Source organism: Prenolepis imparis, unplaced genomic scaffold (assembly GCF_030444845.1).
Source record: "Prenolepis imparis isolate NDT839.2.m4 unplaced genomic scaffold, iyPreImpa1.0 SCAF_2, whole genome shotgun sequence".
Classification (NCBI taxonomy): domain Eukaryota; kingdom Metazoa; phylum Arthropoda; class Insecta; order Hymenoptera; family Formicidae; genus Prenolepis; species Prenolepis imparis.
This window is the reverse complement of record NW_028141160.1, coordinates 21,559,016-21,583,858: the sequence shown is the minus strand read 5'-3', so window position 1 is coordinate 21,583,858 and position 24,843 is coordinate 21,559,016. Positions and strand designations below refer to the sequence as shown.

The window sequence follows — 24,843 nt, the reverse complement described above, 5'->3', positions numbered from 1 at the left end:
AGGTCGATATAAACATGTTCGATTCATGTCATCAGAGCCCGAAATACACGGGCAATCGCGCACTTACGTCATATGCGCATCGTCGAGAACGCATGAAGAGGACGATTCATCCTATGATCTGTTTATTGATTTTTCCGAATTATGAGGTATTTTTGCGCGATGTTATTTTCCACGGCTGCGCTTTCTGCATTCTATTTATTAGTTCTTTCGGATATCACGACTTTTCGAGATAGTCTTGCTATTTCAAGGTCGCATTAGTTTAATTTATCCATGAATTGTTAAATGTACGTCGAGCTGTAATTGAAAAGATATGTCATATAATTTGTATTTCCGATAATCGTCCTATTGAGATAGATTTATTTTATATTTATAAAATAAATTACAACCGCGATAAACTACTGAAACACGCGCACAATAACGATCGGAGATATTGCTTAGACGCGAATCGGAATTCGCATTAAAACAGATTTATTATAGTCTATCTCCGATGATAATTCAGCGCGTAAAAATAAGTAATATTTACAAGATACCACACATATACGTCCAGACGGCTTCGCTCTTCCGTCTCGAAGAACGTCAAATAGGGATCGACGGGAGATCTCCCTTCGAATAATATGCAAACAACAGATTCGATCACATTTATTTAACAGACGCAGCTTCCGACGCCGAGACACGTGTACGGCGCTTGCTCAATTTTCGAGCTCGCCGCGCCGTCCAGTATCGAGGATTGCGCGGAGGAGGTTGTAGCCGGTAATTGCGATCTCTGCATGCTTTCGTAGGGTATCGACGCACCCTCGCGATCTCTGCTGGTACTCTCCGTTTCCTGGGTATACGAGTCCCTCGGTGGGGCTTCCTGCGTCTTCGAATCGAAAGCCGGCTCGTGTGACGACAACCGACTGTAGTTCAGAAAAGTCTCTGTATAGCTCGGGGGCGGATGATGGTGGTGATGATGGTGATTGCTACCGTACTGATGGGAATAATGGGGGTGATATCTACTCGGTGGTGTTTTGAAGCCTTCGTTACCGCCGAGATATTGGTGCAAATGATGAAGACCAGAAGTTCCATACACTATAAATAAAATACAATAATAAATGTCATGTATATTAATTTTTAAAAAGAGATATATGTATATACTATGTGTTATAAATTCTAATAAAGCGAACACGTTAATGAAGCGTGCTATTTTGTCTAACCTGCGGCGGTGTTTGAGTACATAGCGAAAACCGCGTCGCTATATCCCGCGGCAGGATGCTTCATCAAATCTGGAACTTCGTTCCCGCCCGCCCCTTTCCCGGGCGTCGCGTGACTTCGTACCATACTACTCGGAACTTCTCCGCTAATCCCCGAAGACGCGCCGGTGCCGTACGCCATATTGAAGAGCGCTTCCGGATCGCAGACAAACTTGTACACGTATCGTTCACCGGCGACCTTTTGCATTATGCCTTTCTCGTAGTAGTATCTCAACGAACGACTCAACTTGTCGTAATTCATGGCCGGTCTGTTTTTCTGGACACCCCACCTGCGTGCCACCTGTGAAAAGAAAAACCGATGAAGGAGCAATTTCTATTGAAATCGCAGAATATTATTTCATCGTCTGAATGTTATATTTGAATGGACTTTTTTTTATTTAATTAAAGATTAGAACAAATAGTTACATGAAAACTAGGAAATTGGAAAATTAAAAAAATAAATATATATATAAAGTATTCCTCTCCAACTTTTTTTACAAACCTCTTCCGGTTCAATCAGCTTAAACTCCATCCCGCGGCCGGTCCACGCGATGCAAGGCGCATTCGCAGGATCGTCGAGCAAGGCTACGAGGAACTGCCACAATTGCAGCGAGCCGCGTCGTTGTTGCTGATAACCGACAGCAACGTCGCTCCAGGTGGGCACACCGGTCGCCGACGACGGCCTCTTGTTGACGTGATCCGGATTCCAGGTTGAAACCGGCGAGCCCTTCTTCTGATAACAACCGTTTTGCCGTTCCCAGGACGAGTTTCTGGGATCCAGCTGCGTGCCTAGCTCCGTCCAGGTCGGCGTGCCGCTTCGTTTCGCGTAAACCTCGGAATTCCAGTTCTCCGGTCGTGGAAGGAAAGTTTCGGAGGAAACGGAGAAGGTCGATTGCCACTGGGAAGTCGAGGAAGAAGCGCTGGCCGGACGACTGGACGACGGCGACGAACCTCTGGGATGATCCCTCGTGACATTTCCGTACTGTTGCTGCTGACGTTGCTGATAAATTAAAGTGCTCGCTGTAACAAAACGCAGTATAACTGTAGAAATTGATTATCGTGTTGAAAATTTAATTTTTAATTAAAATGTATAGAATATCTTGCTACGCGTTTAATAGAATATCTTCAAACCGATAATACAATCGAAAAGAAAATAACTTTTCACAAAAAAATAGATTAAAAATGCGAAATAAAATTTCTTCATACGTATCACATGTTGTCAAATTCATCACGATAGCGGCTATCAAGATGTGAATAAAAAAAAAGTATAACGTTCCATTCAATAAAGCAATTTATTTAAGTAACTAAAAAAGTTCTGGAAAATATCACTTTTATTTTTTTCAGTATAAGGAAAAAATATATTCTCTTATATATTTATTATATTTTGATATCGAAACGTGAACTCAATATACGACAAGATAGAATTTATTCAAGTCTTAAAAAAGCGTAAATGTCATTAAGTTTTCAATTGTCAAAATTGTTTTTCTCGAAAGCAAAGCCTTGTAAAAAAAAAAATTATATTGTTGATTCATTTTTTCACGAGGTATCATCCCTTTTTCAATTACATTATCAATTGAAAGATATTCTACATTCGCATAATAGCCATGCCTGATCCTGATGTTCAATTCCTATTCTTTTACGTGAGTTACAATGATAAAAATGACACAATCTCCATTGGGAAGAGAGAATTTATTGCTCTAGACTCTAGCGCATATAAAGGATACTTCGTATTCCTGTTAATCATAATAAGAAGGCGTCGCGGTACAGAGAGGTGAGCGGGAAAAGAGCACGGGATTATCCACAGGGCGTTTTTATCCGCACAGAAGAGGAAGAGAAGGAGGACGAGGGGATGAGGGCAGGGGAGAGAGGGAGGCCGAGGAAGAAATTCTCTCGAGAGGACAAAAAAGAGCGCTCTCTCCCCCGTATTACCGATTGCACTCACGCGCCGGGCCGGTTGAAGCGCTCTCGTCACACAAATATCGGCAGGAAATTGGTGGATATTCAAAGCCCAGCGGGGACTGTGGGAGAGCCCCCGCCCGCGGATAGCGCGCGTTGGATAGGTGCCCCCTGAAATATCGAAAGCCGAGCCGAGAGCTCGCGCGATATGTATATTAATCGGGCCGCGCTCCTCTCTCTCTTTCTCTCCTTTCTCTCTCTCTTTCTCTGCCGCCGTCACCGCCATCCCCCGTCGACGACGCGCTACCGAAAGAGCCATTCTCGGGCCGTAATCCGGTTACGCTCCAAGTCGCGCATGGGGAATATTGAAAAATTGAGAAGCCGCGCGAGCGGTCAGAGAGAGCGACGATAAAACGTTGTTGCAACGACGTCGCGATGCATCCGGTGATCGAGGGCGAGTGCTGTTGGATCGTAAGGGTCGAGAATTTTCAGAAGGGTCCATTTCTCCAGAATCTTTCTTCGAAGAAGACGGAGAAGAGTAATTCGCGAATTAAATATTTCGTCGAAGTAGAAATATTTATTCTCGTGACATCGGAAGGAAGCTGAGCTCTTCATCTGCTTTTCGCATTAATAAACTTTCGCAAGCTCCAATTCTTTTCATGTATCTAAAACGAAATGTTAAATCTCGACGAAAAAGTTTACTAGGGTAAAAAATGAAGTTACGCTCATCGTTCTGCTTCACCTTTCGGCGAACTTTGGATGAAATCTCGGACGAGGATCTCAGAAGATAGCTGAAAGCCCTGGACTCAATCTAGCACTCTCTCTCGAAAAGCGGATAGGGCGCCAGGGGATGGCGAAAGGGGTTGACCTCAGCCTCGGCAGGGTGAGCGGGGTGAGCCAGAGGCTTTGCGGGTGGTTTTAGATTAAAATTAATCGCGAGCTGATGAAACCGGTGGCGAGGTACCACCACCGAGGGAGGTCGGAGAAGGGTTGAAATTCAGGACTGGCCATAGGGGGCGGCGGTACAGGCGTTGGACAGGGTGGGATCGGCTACGGAAAAGAGGATGGCTTCCACTCTCGTCCACTCTCAGACGAGGAGAAACGCGTTTCTGCCGCCGCTCTTCCTCCCTTTTCGCGATGCTCGTTCTGTTTCTCTCTTTCTCTCTCCAACTCTCTTTCCCTGTCTCTCTATCTCTCTCGCTTTTTCTCCTCTCTTCTGCCTCGCTGAGCCTCGAATTCCGGCATAGTGCTCCGTTAATAATGCAAGCTCTATTTTCCGACCCACCTGACGAGCGGCGAAACCTGAGCGGGCTCACCTTGTCCTTTCCCGAGCGAACGGGAAATACTCTTTTTTTTTGTTTCATTTTTTTGCGTACTCCACTCTCTGTCGCACGTGTATTTTTTTTTGTTTTTTGTTTTTGCTATAGAAATATTCACCGCGACACGTATCAAAGATAGGGAACGCACATTTTCCGCTGTATACGTATATTGCGCGTACGGGAAAGCGATTCTGTTGGCAGAATAGACCGCCGCTATCTGTAATCCTCGTAATCCTCTGCTCGTATTAATTAGTGCAACTGTGGAACCAATCGGTATCCATTAACCGGTTATTACTATTCTGCCCGTATCGCTCTCCAAATTGTTTGTCCCCTCTAAACGAGATAATCTCGAATATTGCATACTTTTCTCTAAAAATTTTTTTCAACCATTCAAAATATTTAACAAATATTTTTGCGATACTTTGCAATTTGTCTTGTCACTGCAATAATACGATAACAAAGTTTATGAAATTTTATTCGACAAGTTTTTTTCCGACAAGTCTGCATGTAATAAAAGACTTCGAAATATTCGATTAATTAATTTTCGCGCGTGAAATGCAAAATGATTTCTCCTTTAAATAAATTGGATGATCGTAAGTAGATTGCGGGATATCGATACGAGCAAATGTATCCTATTATTAACCTAAACTACGTGTGAATAATTAATACGGCTTAATGGTAGGGAGAATTACGTCAAGAGAGAAGCATGAGCATAATCCCAGGTGACTTGGTAGTATCGCGTATACAGAGTGTCGAGCCATGGATATAACCGTAACCGAGCTCCTAAAGGATTCGGCTCGTCGTGTATATATGTATGCATGTGCGTGGGTGTGTGTATGTGTGTATGTGAATAAAGGAAGACTAATCGGTCTGATTACAAAGCATGAGCTTGCAACCCCTCGCCCTACCTCTATCTTTTGTAGGACGGGGCAAGTGGTAGTGGTAGTAATACTGTGTATCTTCTTCGATTCACATGACTTATTAGATAATGAACGTCGATAGAAAAAAACTGTCATTATTATTATTCTTGATGAAATATTATTCGCGCGATGCGATTCATACTGTATATTCATCCCTGCGAATAAATATTTATGCGAGATATTTAATTATGCATCAGCAATCTTTCTATGTCACACTTAGACATCACATATACTATATGTTTGTTACAATTTTGTATCGATAGCTTACGAGAAAAAATTTATTTTATTATTTAAAATTTTGCAATTTCCATTTTCGGGTGATAAAAGTCCTAGACTAATTCGTAAGTTATTAGAAACATTGTTGATGCCGCGTTGAAAATCTCCTCTCTGCGCGAATCACGAGAGAATATTCGACTTGCATTTTTTCCCTCCGGGAAAACTAGCCTCCTTTTTTTCTTTCTTTCGGCAGCTTTTGTTGGAATCTGCAAGACGCTCTCGCTATAGCTTTCGTCTTGAAAGCATCGTTTAATTATTCAATTACGCATGCTCAGTCACGCGTGAGCGGGTGCAATGCATTAGTTGGGAGCCTCGCAACGATCACGGGAAATGTTACATTTTATGTTGCTACTCTCTCTCTCTCTCTCTCTCTTTTTCCCTTTCTTGTCCATTTTTTAAAAAATAGTACATAAATATAAGAAAAACAGTATATATAATAAGTATAATTATTTAAAAAAATATTTTATATTTATTCCCTTCTAATTTCCTTGTAAATTAAAAAAATATATATATTTTTCGATAATCGCGCGAAGAGAGAGAAAGAATCAATAGGAGCAACAATTAAGATAACGGCATAGATCGAACATTATCGTCGATGTAGCTACGAGACCCTCAAAGGGCTAATCGGAAGTCGACTCGATTAATGGAGAGCGGTAACCCCTCGTACCCCCGATTATTTATGGATTCCATGGGGTGGAATAGTGTGCCACGTGGATCCTTTTGTGCAGAGATTTGTCACGGCGCGGATCATCGTACAAAAAGATAGTAACCAGCGATTCACGTTCTCATTCTCGACACATTCGACGTCCGCGAAAAATCCGTCTAACGCGAGTTAGACGCGTGAATCTCTTACCGTTTTGCGTGTCCTGAGACGTCGCGGATGATATGTTTGTCACCGGAAGGGCTTCCACGTAGCTTCGATCTGCCGGCTCTTCCTTCACGGCGACGTCCTTCGTGCTCTTACCAGCCGGTCCGTTTATCTTTCGATTTCTACGAATAACACGCAAAATTTCATTCTACGCATGCAATTGTAGGCTCGCGGGGCGATCAAAGATAAATTTTTTGTTTTTATCTGTCATATAAATGAAGATTTTCTCGTGCAGTTATATTTGCATGCGCCTTAAGTCATTTTAGAAAAGTCGACCACCGTTGTATCAGATTTTTTTTTATCGAACTCTTACCCGAAGCAACGATCCGATCTGAGCTCGAGGAAATCGTTGTTTTGACTGTGCGCGACGGAAGATTGATACTGGGGGTGATAATTGCCGTGGTCGCCATTTCTCGCGCAATTGCTGGACTCCTGCTTCACATTTGCACCTGATGCAAGCGAAACGACTATATAAATCGCGATTAATACATATTCTTTCATATTTCGACAATTCTTTTTATTATATAGAAAAGATATGACAGTCGCGACATTTTGTTTTTGGATTAAAAGTACAAAGAGCGATAATTTGTATCTGGAATTATTTATCGGTGATTGCTTTCCAAATTAGATCGCTCGATAATATTGCTTTCGATTAAATGGTTTCTTTTTAAACAAATAAAAATTGTGATCTCAGAAATCGGTTTTTAAAACCAATACCTACTATCTATTGATAATGATAAAAATTATAGTAAAAAAGAGAAAAGCAATAATAAAACAGATTTAGAAAATTTATAATATACAGAATAACGAGATTTTATAAGAAATTTTGCTATATATTATCGTTAGTTAGATCATATAATTCACCAAAGAAAATCTGACAGGAAAAACTTTTCAGCTTGAAAATCTCCTGATGTAAGTCAAGTGAACATGTACCTATCCTAAACGAGCACAACAAATGTACAAACTGTGAGTACAAACAAATTAGCAAACCAATCGATTCTGATAAGGCGTAATTACTTGATTGCTGAGAAATAGGGGCATGTCCTTATTTTTGATACTTCCACTCAACAAATGTCAGTGTTTGCGACTACAGAATGATTTTTGACATTTCTGCAGATCCCTCCCCGCCGTATATCATTATCGTCGATCGAATGCGTGGCGCGCGATCGTTTTCTTGGAACGATTCATAAATTCACGAAAGATAACGACGGGGCGCCAGGACATAAGGGCGCGTGTCGTATCGGAAGTGAAGACGCATCGCTGCAACGACACGTGAGAGGGAAGGTGGGGTCTAATGGGGTGCCGACGATTTCGCGAGGGCGAGGGCTGCGCCCCCGATAAGTCAAACAGGCTCCCGGGCCGTGGGAAGCATAAGTCACAAGCCTCCGGCGATAATTGTATTTGTAAACATTGGAAGTTTACTGATAGGAAGAAGCGCGCCGCGATAGATTCAATTATCTCGATATCGCGAGATGTGTCGCAATAATTATCTCTGATAAATAAATTTCGACGCAAGAGAGAGAGAGATGAAATATTTATTGAGAGATATGTAAAAAATGTCTTCAAATAGTTATTAATAATTATTATCTTTATATAATACGTTTCTGTTATTAAAAAAAGAAAACTTGAATCGAGAGAAATATTATCTTTTTTTATCAACTTTTTAATATAATAAATATAAATTGAGAATTAAGGAGCCGTACGCGGTTTTCGGTGCGTTGATTCCAATGAAATTTTAATTTTTTCGTTGGAATTAAATACTTGTGCACGGGGCACGAATTTTTACTTGGTATACTGCCAACGACTTATATTTTTAATATAATATATTATTCATATAACACTGATAACGCTTCGCTAAATCCATATTCAAAAATTGCACACTCTAATGTATCAAATAAAGATATCGATGTTGCGTATCCTGATGTTTTATATATAAAGGAGCAAGTATACATATATATGAGCATATATCTTCCTAAATACGTCGCACAAGCTATATATAATATTACGCGAAGATATTATATATATACGCGGCGCTTGGGAATCACATGCGTGTATGTATGTATGTATGTGTGTGTGTATATAGACATTAGCTAGCCCCCGATTCCCTCTGGGTGTTTGCTCGCCCGGTTGAAATATTCGACGATACGTTTGTTCAATGCTGCTCGACGCTGAATTACACGTATCATACCGTCGCGAATTTTGCGCGCGCGGAATAATGTAAACTGCGAGCCCTAAACTCTCTCCCTCGCTCTCTCTCTTCAACGTCGAAGAGAAGTCAAATACACGGGGTATCCGATTTTTGTCCGTCTATTATAATAATGACGTCCGTCGCAGAGATATACCGGCGCGATGGGTATCGATAGCGACGTTAACGGAGGAAAGAAGACGAAGACGAAGATGAAGAAGAAAAAAGGAGAAACGAGAGCAATCGCGCCGCTGGCTTAATATAAAGTGCTTACTCGCGTAATCCGATATCGATGATCGCCGACAAACGCCCGTGTTGATTCTTCCTGCTCTCTATCTAAGCTATATAGTTAAAAAAGCTCTTTGCCCCGCGGGCGCGACTTCTCGCCGGTTTTTAATAAAGGACCAATATTGGCGCCCAGGGTTACATCGCGATATAAAATCGCGCGATTAGGTAGCGCGTAAAAAAAATGTATAGCGCGAAAAATAATTTCTCGCGCTCGCCATTTTCGCGAAAAGGCCGCGATCGTCGAAACGGGAAAACCGCAACACGCGTATGGAAAGTGTCGACAACTAATTAAAGATGCACGTGCGGTGTATAAACGCGTTATATACCTATTGATTCGCCGATGGCGGCGATTAACATCGAGCGAGTTAAACGGAACAGCCGATGAATTAATTCTTCCTTCTCTCTGCGAGCCTTCCTCCTGATGATTTAACGCGTAAATTGCGCGCTCTCCTCACTTCGTTTCGGTTCCCGCGTGGTATTCATTTTCTTACTTGTCACAGAAGCGTCGAGAAGATGCGATATCTCGAGGAAGAGAGTCTAGACATCATTCGCGCGCGCGATAACAGATTTTCCAACCAATTTCGAGGCCGAATCGACGCGCGCGAAACACTTCCTATACATGATTTCGCGGTGATTTCAGCGGAGATTGACATCCCTCCAATCCCGTTTAGCGAATTTCCAAATCCCGGATTTATTTATCCACAGATAAATTACCAGATGTCGAGTATATAGATGCGCGACGCGGCTAAATAATTAATTTCGCGACTGTCAAGACAGATTAAGCGCCATTAGATGACAAGAAAATCGACGAACGAAGAGAACAAATGCCAAGGATTAGGACTTACTTGACATCTGGTGAAACTCGGGCACGTACTGTTCGCTGTCTTCGGTCTCGGAGCTGCTACCTGCGCGAACAGACATTTTGTATTAGCTCGTTTCAGTGATAATTTCAGCACAGAAATTAATAGAACTGCTAAAATAAAAATTCCAACTCGCGAATATTTGACGAGAATTTCTATTTTCCCTCCCGCGGCAAATCATCCCCCTTTGATCGTCCGTTACATTACATCATCCACCGCGTATTACATCGCAGTTGGGCAAGGTAATTAAAATTAATGTTCCGAGAGAACAGTGTGGCTGCACGTAATTATCTTTGCTGGGGCGGCTTAGGGATAATTCGATGCTACATCTCTAAATTCTTAAAATCAATAGCAGAATTTCTTCGTAATAGCTAGATTTTAATAACATTTCGTTTTTTCGATTTATCATTATTATTTTACAAAAAAATGCAATTATTAATGATGCGAAAGAATATTCAATAATTTCGTCTGCTGTTGACAATTTAACTTGGAGATTTATAAAAAAAGTCTCCACTCTTTTCATTTTATTTGATCCTCGATAATGATGACATAACTGCATTCTCTCGAAAATCAAGTTAATCAAGAGCAAAAAAAATGCGCCCGAACAGGGACTCGAACCCTGGACCCTCAGATTAAAAGTCTGATGCTCTACCGACTGAGCTATCCGGGCTGATAATTTCCGTTGCATTAAGCATGTATTCGAATCAAACTCATACATAACGCCAGAGGAGGGGAAAATAATTAAATTGTTATTATAATGTAAATTATTACAAGACAATGAAAATAAAAATTTAAAATAAAATACTCACCGTCTTGCAGCCAAGTTTCCTGCCTGTAGCCTTGCTGCATGTATAATTCGCTTCCTGTAATCAATAAATTTTCTCCGAATTAATATGTGTATGTGTGTATATATGTAATAATATAGTTGCGTTATTGATCGCGAGATAAAATAAACAAAGGGCAAGAGAAAATGCAAATACATTTGTTTGGCTACGCTGGACGTTGAACAGTATTTGCCGCAAATTGACAGAACACGTCATGTGCTTCCGTTGTTTTCGATTAATTATTGATATGTACATATATATTCAACGTAGAAAGAAAATATTTTTTTGATACTCAACACGTTGGCGGATGTGGATGGGGGAGAGGATATTTCTAGCCTCGATAAAAAGAGATACATCTTATCTGAATCGAGGTCGACGAGATCTGCGGGAAGACAAACGGTGCCGAGTAACTGGCTGCGAATGAATCAGAGGCAAAAACAAACCCTTCAGCGTGAATGGGCGCATAAGAATGCCGGCGTGGAAAACTGGGGTGCGTTTAATGGACCTCCAGAATTCGCCATGGGTAGCCACTCGGCGGTAACTTCGTTTTGTTCCATGGCAGAATCCAGTCTAACGCGAATCGAATCTACTTACGCTACAGCTCATTGCTCGCGTGTACAAAGAGATATTCTCCTCTGCAATAAATACTTCAAGGGTTCGCGATGTCTTCGTATGTCCGACCGAAATACATTCGTCTAAATATACGTGATTTTATATCATCGTATTCATCGATATTGTCACAGACGTAAAATTCTTGTTTGTGTTTGTATCATATTTAATAAAAAATTTATTAAAGAAGATATTAAAAAGAAATTGTATTAAAAAATTTATAACACATAATAAATATATTAAAGAATTTATTAAAGAAAAGATATCAAAATTGAGACATATCTTTGTTTTTCAGCAATTAGTGCTATTTTCTCAGAGCTATATAATATAATGATCAGTATTAGTTTATTCGTCAGAAGATTATAATTAGTTATTTATATTCGTTATTTGTTTAATAAGCTAATCAACGCGACTTGTATACAGGATTCTTACAATTGGAAAGTTCTTTCCTGGCGAATTACATAATTTAAATAGCGGTAATAACGAAATATACCTTTTTTGTAATGATATTACATTATAAATATATTTTTAAATATTGAAATTTATTTTATTTTTGTTTTCATCCTTTTCATCATCAAATTTATCATGTTTCTAGATTTGTCGGTTTTTGAGACTAATTATTTAGATCTCTCTTTTCATACATTTTAGTAAAAGTTTTAATAAAAATTTGACTATCATTTATATTAAAGGCTTTAAGATTGCATCATCGGTTTGACAATATTATCAAAACTATGATGCAATCTTAAAGCCTTTAATATAAATGATAGTATAATGTGTTGTGTGCTCATGTATGTGTATAAATTTTTATGAATATAATACGATCTATAATATTAAATTGTTATCCACATAGATTGACATATATCCACGTAGATTAAAATCATTGAAAAATTAATGAAACAGGAAATATATATAAAATGTATAAGAATTAATTCATAAACTTTCGCAAATTTCTCCGCTCCATCATAGTTTAAAAGTTGAAACGAAGCTGCTTCGAGATACGCGGTGAAATAAGACGAACGAGGAAGCAACAATATATTTCCATCCGTCATCGCGCGGCACGGAGTTTCAATATTTCTGAATCGTCGTCGAAAAGTGGATCGAGCCGATGGAGGGGACGTAACGCGATTATGATAGAGAAATTGCGGCATTATAGGCAGTGATTGAGTTAGGCGGAGGTGGTCCATCCTGGGTGAACGGTGGCTCCGGCATGCCAATGCTAGATATAAAGTGTCAATCACTGCAGCCAGACGTCGACCAGGGTGGTTCGGCGACTCTCTTCGACGGGGGTACAACGGCAGGGGGAGAGGTTCCACTGCGGGGACACCACAGGGGAGTCTTTGCGGCGATAACACGTCACTTATTGAATTTCGTGTCGAGGAATTGGCGTCGCATTTCTGGGTCAAGGCTAAGACACTCGTCCGGAAGAAGAGGCATCGTCGCGCCGGAGGAGAGATGGCGCGAATTAATGTCGGGAATAAAATTTTGAGATATTTTTCGTCCCGAAATTCTCTTTGCGAGATCTTCCTATCTACATGCTACATCAAGATAATTTGTCGAAGAAATGCGGTTACCCTCGAAAGTAAAAAGTATCATTCAAATGATACAAATTACTGATAAAAAGATGCAATAATTGTATGATTTTCGTACATTTTTAGGATACATGTGTCTGAGACACATAGGGTTGACCCAAGTAGTTTGGGAAAACGAGCCGAGTAATTGACAAGGATTTCGGCCAGATTGTCTCGAGCGATGTTTCACGGTGCAGACGCGTCTTCTCGCCGCGACCTTTGGAAAATAATGTTGTCGTTGATGCGACTATATAAAGATATCGACTCGGCTGCCTGCGAGTGACAGGCTCTCTTCGGGGGGTGTAGCTCCACCCTCCCGTCTCTCGTCCTCCTTGCCGGCGCTTCGTTTCGGGGTACGCGTCCCGCACGTGTTCCTAAACGTGCCACCCCCTCCCCCTCGCTATGTGTGCGCTCTTCTCGGGATCTACACAGCGGCTTGAGTGTGTATCGAAGGCCTCGCCCCCGATGGAAACGCGACGTCTCCGAGCCGCGACGGTATCAAAGAGCTTCAAAGTCGAACGACCGGGGAAATCGAAGAATCGACCGGTCTCTGCCCGCTCACCTTTTTCCCTTGATTACATCCTCGCAAGCTTGTTAAGACGTAAAATAGTTTTACAGCCTGTGGATACTTTTCTCTTCTTTTTTTTTTTTCGGAAAAAAAAGACCTCGAGTGTGACTCTAGGCTCGCGCGAGTACATTTCTCTCCCTGATATAATTAAAATATCGAGTTTCAAATCTTTTTTCATTATTCTACTCACCAGGGTGCAGTTTTTCATTGTTCCCAGTGGTATGAGACACTGAATAGTTGCCGGGACAGTATTCTCCGGTGACCGTCTGAAGTGGCTCGGCTAGTCTGCCAAATCCGTTTCCGGGCTGGAACAATCGAAAGAAGAGAGAGTTGTATATGTGAATTGACGTAAGATATTCAAGATTTTGTAATATTTATTACGCGGCAATTTTTTTGAGACATATATATATTTCGAAAGTAAATCGCAACTTCGAACGAGAGCGAGTGAAAGAGAATATAATTAATATCAGAAAGTGATTGTGAGGCTCGAGGCTCTCAATATAGGAGGAGGAAAGACACAGTGAGAAATAGAGGGAGGTGGGTAAGAGAGAGGCGGCAAGGAAGACATCCGGTGAACGATTGGACGGTTTCCTCCTTGCGGGGCAATCTAGTGGTAAACTCAGTTACCGGTTTTGGGAATTTCGATAACGTAGACGTTCGGGCCTTTGACTCTATAAAATTTGACTACACGAACTGCGAGAATACAAATCGCGTCGAAAAATTGTGCGCGAAAAGTTACGGTTATTTATAAAAAAAAAAAAAAGTATCTCTATTACGCAGAAATCAAGTTAATAAAGCGATAAAATAATTAATAGGCTGAAATGTGTGTGCCATACGTAAGATGAATTGTCCCTTATTGAATATATGCGAACGCATTTCTGATATATAGGATATATTGATATTAACGAGTATCCGGCGGACTCACGCTGCTCCAAAGTTCCATTATTTGTTCATAATTTCACCTCAAGATTTTCCTTTGATCGCAATTAATCGTCGTCCGTAATTAGCTGCCGTGATGGCATGGCGCCCATAATCCGCGCGCTTGGACATAAATTTTAATTACATTCACTATTACCGCCTTAAATGTTTAATACGCCTGCCAATCCGCTATATGTATATACATATATACATATTTACTGATGCAAAAATGACTAACGCTGATGAGAAATTTTCATTGTGCATAAATAAATAAATATGTCCTTTAGATTAGCGTTAATTTATCAGAAATCAAAAGTTTCGAAAGTATTCAATCAATTTTAGAAAAAAAATCTATCTATATACAATATAAATTTATTTAAATATTTAACATTACACATACAACATGCACAAACCCGTAACTACAACGCGTGATTTTTTTTTTTTTTTTACGATCAAGATGAATCTTTGTTAGAAATCGTTGATCTCTCATCGAGGCTTTCTCGTCAAACAGGATTTAACAACGAATTAATCGGGCAATGACGCGTGAGCGGGAAGCGCAAACACGAGGACCATTTAACGTTAAAGGCCCAACGTGACCTTTCCCAGAGGACGGATGCGCGTTTTAGGCGAATGCATTCGGCACGCGAGTTTATTTACGCGCGTTTATGTGTGTCTCTTATGAAAACGAGATACCCACGACGAGTTGAGGGTACGCCCCGTCGTTCGCGACGGGGTTGCGACAGGGGTCGCGGCACCCCATTTCACGTTCTCCACCCTCGTATAGTAATTGTGCACTTTGGTTCGGTTTATAATAAAGTCATCGAGAGCATCGCAAAACTGTATCCCTTCCCCGACGGATGATCGGGAAGCAGGGATTTAGATGCGTGCTCTCTTAAATCAGTGTATTATCACTGAAAAGCAGTGAATAAGTCACTGATGGTCGCGGTTATAAGTATAGCATTGAAAATCATCTTATTGAAAGAATCAGCGGTAGCGGCTGTTTCAATCAGTGATATTTTAAAATACGTTTTATAAAATATTATAAGATAAATTTATAGCAATATAGTTTGTTAAAGAAATATCTGGGAGTTGATCAAGAATCTTGTTCATTTTTGCAGGTTTACCTCATCTTAAGAATAAATATGTACGTACATATATAATTCTGAATTTAAATATTAGTTATACATGCTTCTAGATATATATGTAGAAGAGGCTTTTCCAAAAAGTAGCAGTCTAAAATAAATTTAAAAAATTTTAAAGTTATATCTTGCAAATATGTACGCTTATTACTGATTTTCCAATAAAGCCATAATCAGTGAAACGGAGAAGCAAAGTGTTTTCATTCTTTGATAAAATCTTGCTTTAATCAGTGACATTTAATTTAAAAGAGTAAACATCGCGGCAACGATATCGAGATAAAAATTACGAAGAGTGAAGAACAAGGATAAATCTCAAATTCTGTTATTGAAATAAAAGACTTGTATAAACAAGCACAGTATTTTGAACGAAATGCACATTTTGCGCCAAGTGTTCTATTTCGGCCAATGGACAGATAAAAGCCGGCGGGGTTTCCTCCGCTAATTATGTGCCGATAATGGCAGCGGCGATCAATTTTATCAATTACACGCGAGAGAAGCCCCGCCGTTGTACTTTGCCAAGAAAGTTTTCCTGCCGTCTTTTCCTACCCTCGTGCGACGACGAGGTGCGAAGACAATAACGGCGACGGACACTGGAAGACGGACAATGCCTGACGAGAGGAAACAATATATAGAAGAGATCTCGAGATTAAAGAACGCGTCACACAACGGCCGAGTTTATCAGCTAATTGCTTTTCTCAATGCATCGCAAAAATCACGCTAGAAAAAAAAAGATCTAAATTTTTGGTCTCGTCGTTTTTGCGCCAATTAAGCCTCCGACAATACGAAGGAATATTTTCAAACAAATATATATTTTTTATCTTACTTTAAAAGGACAGTATAGTAGATCTTTGCGCCCCTCTTTACTATCGACTAGAGTGATTTTTAAAGGTTCTATATAATTCAATTAATTTTTATCCATTATAACGAGAAGGTAAATGCAATAAAATAAATCAGCTATAACAGTATAGACTTTTAAGTATCAAACAAATATAGAAATTTCATATTAAGCAATACGAACATTTGCGTATGAATAAATAGATGATTATCAACGCGTGGAAAATGTTCAAAGGAATCTAAATCCGATTGTATAAAAATACGCAATATCATTAGCTGGAGCCAGTTCCACGGAGGAGAAGTCAATCAAGGTGAGCAGTGGTGATCCCGCAGTACCTCCCATCCCCGAGGAAGTCTCGCCCCTAATCATGGGAAACTCGAGTGGCGACATATGCTATCTCGCGGCAGTCAATTAAACGGCGCCGATTCGACGAAGGGTACGGCGGGGGGAAAAGCGCGGTGTGTGGGAATCGGCTGATTTTTAGAATCAACAAACATAAATCAAGTGCCTCGCGGGTGCTCCTCTCTCGCCGAGTCATCCCTTCCCCGCGCGTGTATCCATTGACCACCCACGGATTCTGGTATCGTGTCGTGTCGTGTCGTCACGGTGGTGGCACGCACGCACTCATACACGCACGCGGGGAACATAACGGCGACAATTACGTGTTTAGAGGACACAGAAGGGGTGGCACCCGTGGGACGAGCCAGCGGAGCGTGGAGGCGCGTGCCGCGGCAATTCGCCACCGGGTCGTCGAGCGATCATCTCTCGAGTGGCCGCATTGTACGCGCGATGATGATCCCGGACCTCGGTGCCGCACTCGGCGAGGATATGACTCCATTGTGTGTCCCGGGAGCGGCCGAGAGATCGGATATCCGGATCGAACGAAACGCGATGGCCCTTACGCGGCGGCGCTCTTTTAATGGACCTTGAACACTTTTGCACGACGCGTTTTCCGGATTGTTAAATTAATATAATATTCTTTTTAACAAATAGATTTGTGAGAGATGAAGAGATGATGAAGTATGCGATGAAAAGAATCGATCGAATCTACTTGTATATTTTGGATAAATATATGTATACACCCCACCTACCCTCTTTAAATTTGTTCTCTTGTTCACTCTGTCTTTATATTATAAAACGGATTTTATTTTATTATTTTCATTTTGATTTTCATTTTTTATATTAAAAATTTTTCCTGACAGCGAAGTGTCTAAGGTGAATATTGAAGAGATTTCACAATAAACAATTCCGATTGTATTACGTATCACTGCAATTGCAATTGGATTTTTTGGAATGATTCCCATGTCTTGTTATTAATACTGTTACTAATGAATAATATTGCTTCGAATTATTCCATAAAGTTGTCCAAATTCTTACACGCAATGCTACCGAGATAAAGTTTAAAAAATGGGTTGATAAATTTATTTGACAATATTATCTTATTTAAAAAGAGTGCCAATTGCAATCTATCTAATTGCGATATATTTCTATACTTGATCTAATGTATTATAAAATAAATTTTTTATATTAGAAGATCTAATGTATTATAAAAGATTTTTTATATTAAAAATTTTTCCTGACAGCGAAGTGTCTAAGGTGAATATTGAAGAGATTTCACAATAAACAATTCCGATTGTATTACGTATCACTGCAATTGCAATTGGATTTTTTGGAATGATTCCCATGTCTTGTTATTAACACTGTTACTAATGAATAATGTTGCTTCGAATTATTCCATAAAGTTGTCCAAATTCTTACACGCAATGCTACCGAGATAAAGTTTAAAAAATGGGTTGATAAATTTATTTGACAATATTATCTTATTTAAAAAGAGTGCCAATTGCAATCTATCTAATTGCGATATATTTCTATACTTGATCTAATGTATTATAAAATAAATTTTTTTTACTGTAAGCGATGACTTTATTTAAATATGTACGTATCTATATTTAACTCTTCGCTCTCTTTGACGCATAAACAAAGTCAATCAAACGTTTCAATTTTTAAATTAAAGAATAATTTTTTCGACCGATAAAGATCACAATAAACTCGTCAATCAATACATGACAGATACATCCCTTATCGATTATATTAAAAACCTTATTTTTGAAGAGAAAAATTGAAATAAATTGAAATATAAATTTTCAATTACTTACTAAGCCCGCCAATTCCGTCGTCGCGGCAGGCACCTCCTGATCGGCAATGTTCATCATAATTTCGCGGCTCGCTGTTCCGTTCGCGGCGTCCTGTTCTTATCAAACGTAAAACTTTTCACTAAAGACGAGCGAATTCGCCGATTCGGTTGGAAAAAAAAACCGCGGAACCAAGTTCGCGCCTCTCGTCGATCGTCGCTGGTGTTGCGGCGCGAAGATCGAAGATAGCACTGAATCGGGTGATTTGATCTCGGCGCGAACAAGGGGGTGAGCCACCCTCGCGGCCGGAGCCGGGGGTTGTGTCTCCGATGAGGTATACGCCCCCAACGTGACGTAGAATTCAGTCCTGCGCGTGTTTCGTTTCCTCGGACCATTGCAAAGGGGTGCTGGGCGGAGCTTGAAATTCATTGGCGACACACGCGTTCGAGATACGAGGGATGATGCTGCATCTCTCGCGAGAGAGAGCGATGAGGTTCTCCACGGCAGCGAGTTTCGCAAATTCGATTCGATCGCCATCGAGATATTCGCGCGGCACGTCCAATAAAACTTCAAGTCAGCTCGAATAAATGCACGGGTTCCACCGATCCGCGATAAAAAATTATGGAGGAAAAATTTAACTCTTCACAGAAGCGAGAAAAGCTTTGTATATTTAGCTAAATTGTTGAGAAAAAGTGTTATATCTATGTTCCGATAAATTCACGCCTAACTGATCAGAAAATATGATTACAGCAAAACGTAAGAATCATATTTATAATTTTTTTTCTCTTTCGTTTCAATCCATCTCAATATTAGGAGGACAAAGTTATATCTAGAGAAGAACTTGTGTAAAAAATTATAATTTCTATTCATTGATCTCTCGTGGCAATAAAACATGAGTTTATCCTAATTAAACAGAGCAGCACTTTAAAATTAATTAACAATTGATACATATATAATTATTAAATTAAAGCCATTTGAATTTATATTGGTTTTTACCATTCACAGGAAAATAATTAATATTCCAAAATTTTTGCCTGCAATCATGTTTTATCTTTTTTTATAAATTTACTTACTATAATTATAGAAGTCCGCAAATATTCGTTATCAATAGACGTTATCAATACCGCTTTATACATCTGCTGATAAAGGTGAAATATGACATTTGACATTCAAGATTCCCGCCAAGATGTCACTACTGGAAAAAGATACACGCGTGCGTGTTTGCTGAATGTGTGGCCCACAATTTTTCACGGCTTTTGCTATCGCGAATAATTTCGCAGTCACGTTTCGAAATCGCGAGTAATTTTCAACATAATGAATTCACGTTGTAGAATACATTGAACCAATTGACGTGTCATGTGACAGCGCGACTGACGTATCAATCATGTTATAAATATCAACGATTATTCCTGGTCGTATGGAGAGACGAACATTGAGGAGGAAATTTCAGAGTAAATCATCTCGAGGATATATTACATCATTGTAAGTATTAAGTACGATAGATTTTCTTTTGTGAATAACTTGCACCTTTCTCTGCATATTTATTTGACTGATAACGATGTCAATATGTGCACCAGATACTTTGTTATTGATAGCGCTCCAAAAATTATTAGCCGTAAGATTTCTTACATGTGACACTAGCGAGATTTCGTAAGAATTAAGAAAGAGTTACTCAATTAATTAATTATTGTTTATGATTATAAGATTGGAGATTATAAGATTAATATAAATATTCATGTAGAAAATTTCGGAGCAACTGCATTTTGATCATACAGTTGTCATGCATTGAATATTATTAATTCTTATTGTCTCTCTCTCTCTCTCTCTCTCTCTCTCTCTCTCTCTCTCTCTCTCTCTCTCTCTCTCTCTCTCTCTCTCTCTCTCTCTCTCTCTCTTCGTTAGTTACTTATTATCTCACGTACAAATGCGTTAAATATCTCGTTAAATATTCTATGAAATTTTTATAATATTCGTTTTTTTAATCAATCGACCCTGAAATGTCACTTTAACTTTGCGCAATTGACATAACGACATAGTAAGACACATTTGTACAAAAGAACGTTACAAAGTTATCTATAATCGATGCTAAAATCAAAATTTAATTTATAATACATATATATATGTATAAAAGTATAATATTCAAAAAGCTTCTTTTTGAGGTTAGGATAACCTAATTTCTTAGCTATGATAACTGTTTTCTCTGATAATCGAATGATAGTATCTTTAACTTTGGATTGATCTTTCTTATATCATAAATAATATTGATCTATTTACAGATTTTACGAAATTTTGGGTGTAAATGCTCATAATATACCGATGAGATATGCGGCATCAGGTTGGAGAAAATCCTCGGCGAATCTCTCTGTTTGATTCATCTATCGCTACGAACTGCAATATCTGCGCTTATCCGAGAGATGTCCGCGGTAGAGGCAACACCGTTCATCCGCACCATCGAGTGGGACATGATGGACAAAACCAAGTTCTTTCCACTCAGCATGCTGTCTTCGTTCTCGGTCAGATGCTGTTTATATCCACTGACAGTGATCAAGACTCGGCTTCAAGTGCAGAGACAAAATCTCATGTACAATGGTACGCGCTAATTAATTTCGAGATCATGAATCGATTTCATTATTTGTTAGAAAAAAATAATATTCTTGCCTATTCTTACAAATGTGATATTAACACGTTGATTTTTCTTATTTCATATACACGATAGGTATGATAGACGCGTGTAGAAAAATTTATAAACTCGAAGGCGTCACGGGCCTTTACAGAGGCTTCTGGATAAGTTCCATCCAAATCGTTTCCGGAGTATTTTACGTATCGACGTACGAGGGTGTACGTCATTTGCTCACGCAGGATAGACCCCTCGGACGTGTCGACTCGAAGGTTAAAGCGTTGATCGCTGGCGGTGCTGCTAGTTTGGTCGGACAAACGATTGTCGTCCCCTTCGATGTTCTCAGTCAACATCTAATGGTTCTCGGGATCAATAGTACTAAACACGGCAGGATATACGTGGATAAGGTGAGTCGCGAAATTTCTGTATACCTCCCTGTGTGCCTTTCATTAATTGAAATATTAATTGCACGTTCTTCGCAGATGGGAATGAATCCGTTGGGTTTGACCCTCGAACCCGGAAAAACCCGCGCGCAAATCTCCGCCGAAATAATAAAATTGATTTATCAGAGAGATGGTTATCGCGGCTTCTACCGAGGATACATGGCGTCTCTGTGCGCATATGTACCTAACAGTGCTCTTTGGTGGGGATTGTACACGGTTTATCAAGGTACTTCGCACCTTCTAACCAAATTACACAGATAAAAGAATGATGACTAATTTTTCACGGTTTTTTTCTTCGCACAGACGAACTTATAAGGCTGCTCCCGGGATGGTTTTCGCATCTGTGTATACAGGCGATGGCGGGCACCCTGGGAGGCTTTACGACCACGATAATCACGAACCCCTTGGACATTGTAAGGGCAAGATTGCAAGTGCAACGGTTAGACAGTATGTTCAGTGCGTTCAGAATACTATGGATCGAGGAAGGACTGCTTATGTTCACCAAAGGACTCTCCGCGAGACTTGTACAATCCGCGTGCTTCAGTTTCTCGATAATCCTAGGATACGAGACCATCAAGAGAGTGAGCATAACCGAAGAGTACAAGAGTTATGTTCGATGGTGAGCTCCGGAGTTACTATTACGATTAATTTCACACGGGCGGAATGACGTGCATTCCATCCAAAATTTTTTATACAATTGCGACGCGCCGTTATGTATCGCACTTTTTACGCATAAAAAAAAAAGTCATAATTCAATTAGTATATTTACCGATAATAAAAATATCATATAAAAAAAGTTACATTCTCGCGTAAAAAAATTTTTCGGCTATAATAAAAAAAATCATGTTATTCGTGTCATTAAGTTACAGAACGTTTTTGCGTAGCAATCAAAGTTATCTTTCGTTATATTCGAACAAATAAAAATAATTGTACAGTCATGTGTGCGTGCATTTCACGGCATTGTCGAAACTCACGCACTGCAATTCGATACATTATGCAATCTCATAGAAAAAGAAACTTTGGAAAGAGATATACTTTGGTGTACATAAAACTGTGGCTCCGAATCTAACCAATTCTGCGAAACAGTGGCAACTATAGACAAGTTATTTATGTAAATGTAATGAAGCGCATTTTGTACGCTATCGTTATGTGTCAGATGGAGTACAAAAAACTTTGTAACATGTGTTAGATATGTTACTGTGATACAAATATAATATATAAATACGCTCCCATTCGTATTTTAAAGACGGCTTGTATATTAGATACGTGTTCGCCTTTGTATCGCATTACGTGCGAGATGTGTTAACGATATATTACGATGTGTATAGATACATTATCCTAGTCAAACATGGGCATGTAATGTGTGCGCACGTATATATATATGTATATTATATATGTATGTATATATCAGTCGTCTTAAAGATACGAATTTAGAATGTAATATTTGAATTGAATGAATTATTTAGTTCAGAAACATGAAATATCGATAGAAGATATATATACTGTAAAGAAATGTGTGCAGGAAACAAGATTATTATGTAATATTACCACCTCTATATTGTTTATGTACATATGAAAAAATTGCAAAATCCCTGATAAATCTGAAGAGAGAATGCGAATAAATTTTATCACATGTATTAAATTGCGCACAGCCGCTTATTTCCCGCTTGAAAACGGACTCTGTCTCATGCGATTCCAAAGTATGCGTATTTGTTTACTTGAATATAAATAGCTCTTTTAATTTAATTACCGCGCGTGATTACGGACTAAGAAATGGCTTCTCTTCGTTGCGATGCAAGCGCGACGGGGCAAATTAGCGCTCAGCTTTGAAATTAACTCGCCCGCGATATGCAAATCGGAAAGGTTGAACGAACCTAACGTGGATATAGACAAAGATCGGCGGCGCGTTCTTCCAGAGTTCCTATTCTACGAGTGAACGATGCATCGATTGGTATTCACCGCGGGGTAAATCGCTCTGACATCTCCTCCCCGATGACTATGGGCGCCAGATTGGCGCTGCAATTCTTCCTACGCCGGGGCCTAAGGATGCATTAATTATTATTCCAGGGCCGAGCTAACGCCTTCTTGTCGGCCGATTAATCCGATCCAAGCGAAACGACCTTCGCGCGAGCGCGAAAGTTATAATTGCATAATTGCACATGCATAAATGCAATGCGTCACGTCAAATGTCAGAGACTGAAGTACAGCTGAAGCTGATTCTGCAATACTCTCTTTATCCCAGACACAATTAAGATCAATCACATTTGCCAAGCACATATGATCGTTCAATTAATCGAGAAATAAAAAATATTGCTGTAAGAAGTATTATTTACATTTATAAGACTCTAATGCAAGATGTCTCGTTATCTCTATATTGTTTGCATGTATGTTTTTTTTATAAATTGCTTGCATTTTTATTTGTTTTATACGATGATTCATAAACACGTGGTCTCGAATAAGACTTTATCTGTTGTGGCAGGTTGTTGCAGCCATCTGTCGTAGCATTAATGCATCGTACACAATTTTGTAGCTCGCTTTCCTCTTATCCACAGGGTAGCTTATCATTCAGTCTGTCGGAAGCTATTCTCTATTGTACCGATAAATTTCAGTATATACAATTTTCATCGCTAGATGTTCGTACAATGTGTGTATTTCGATATATATTTTACAATTTATATTATTCTTTTCGCAACAAACAATAAAAAATTTTGTTCTCAATAAATCTGGACTCGGATGCGAATAACTGCATCGACCGCAAACAGCAACCCTAGCCGAGCAAACATCAAGCAGAAACGGAGAGCGTTCGTTGCTTCCCTATTTTCAGCGAGATCAAACATTCGCGGCGAATCGGCGCGGCGTAAAGGGAAAGAGAATATTATTCGGAGAATGATGGTACCGCAAACGAACAGGGTCTCCTCTCTCTTCTTTGAGAATTCGTCGGTAGCGTCGAAGCGGGTCTAAAAGGGGTCTCGCAAACCTTTTTTTTTATATCTCACAGAGAGATCAAGATGAGCCTTCTTTTTATTGTCGCGATTTCCAAATGACACTCATTGCCGGATGATCAATGACGGGGAAGCTGCTCGTGTATTTTAAATACGGACAATTTTTCCAGAGGGAAAACAGAAGAAAACAAGAATAAAACGTTTTGAAAAATCGTCTCGTTTCGCATGACTAACTAATTTTCGCGCGCTTCTTCGTGAAAAAAAAAAAAAAGAGCGACAGAAAGTCACTAGCATGACTTGAGGAATTTAGATGCGCAAGATCCGCATCGTTAACCAAACTATGAAAGGTTCACGGGAAGGAGGGAAATAATACGGAACGCACGGGCGCTCTCTCATTAGCGACGTTT

At 39.7% G+C, this 24,843-nt stretch overlaps 2 protein-coding genes and 1 non-coding gene across 4 annotated transcripts in view; 1 reads left to right on the top strand and 2 right to left on the bottom strand.

Moving 5' to 3' along the window:
• Ets96b (ETS variant transcription factor Ets96B) overlaps positions 1–24,843 on the bottom strand; it is a 92,029-nt gene that overhangs the window by 283 nt on the left and 66,903 nt on the right. The window contains exons 1-10 of one of the 2 annotated variants that reach the window (XM_083031754.1): positions 18,459–18,605; positions 13,601–13,715; positions 10,651–10,704; positions 9,827–9,886; positions 6,822–6,957; positions 6,494–6,630; positions 1,732–2,249; positions 1,194–1,530; positions 524–1,068; positions 68–294 (exon numbers count right to left, since the gene is read on the bottom strand). In XM_083031754.1, the coding sequence (XP_082887880.1) occupies positions 644–1,068; positions 1,194–1,530; positions 1,732–2,249; positions 6,494–6,630; positions 6,822–6,957; positions 9,827–9,886; positions 10,651–10,704; positions 13,601–13,715; positions 18,459–18,515 (1,839 nt within the window). In that variant the 5' untranslated portion in view covers positions 18,516–18,605 and the 3' untranslated portion in view covers positions 68–294; positions 524–643. Of the gene's footprint in view, positions 1–67; positions 295–523; positions 1,069–1,193; positions 1,531–1,731; positions 2,250–6,493; positions 6,631–6,821; positions 6,958–9,826; positions 9,887–10,650; positions 10,705–13,600; positions 13,716–18,458; positions 18,606–24,843 lie in introns of those variants that run through there. The other variant, XM_083031756.1, reaches the window with a different exon arrangement.
• Positions 10,439–10,511, bottom strand: Trnak-uuu (transfer RNA lysine (anticodon UUU)). Its single transcript has one exon. It is a non-coding gene; the product is annotated as a tRNA-Lys (tRNA).
• On the top strand, positions 19,660–23,124 carry LOC145932642 (solute carrier family 25 member 44). Its single transcript, XM_083031747.1, has 5 exons — positions 19,660–19,916; positions 20,711–21,023; positions 21,151–21,458; positions 21,534–21,720; positions 21,798–23,124. Exons 2-5 carry the CDS (start codon positions 20,849–20,851, stop codon positions 22,115–22,117), a joined length of 990 nt encoding a protein of 329 aa, XP_082887873.1. The 5' UTR covers positions 19,660–19,916; positions 20,711–20,848; the 3' UTR covers positions 22,118–23,124.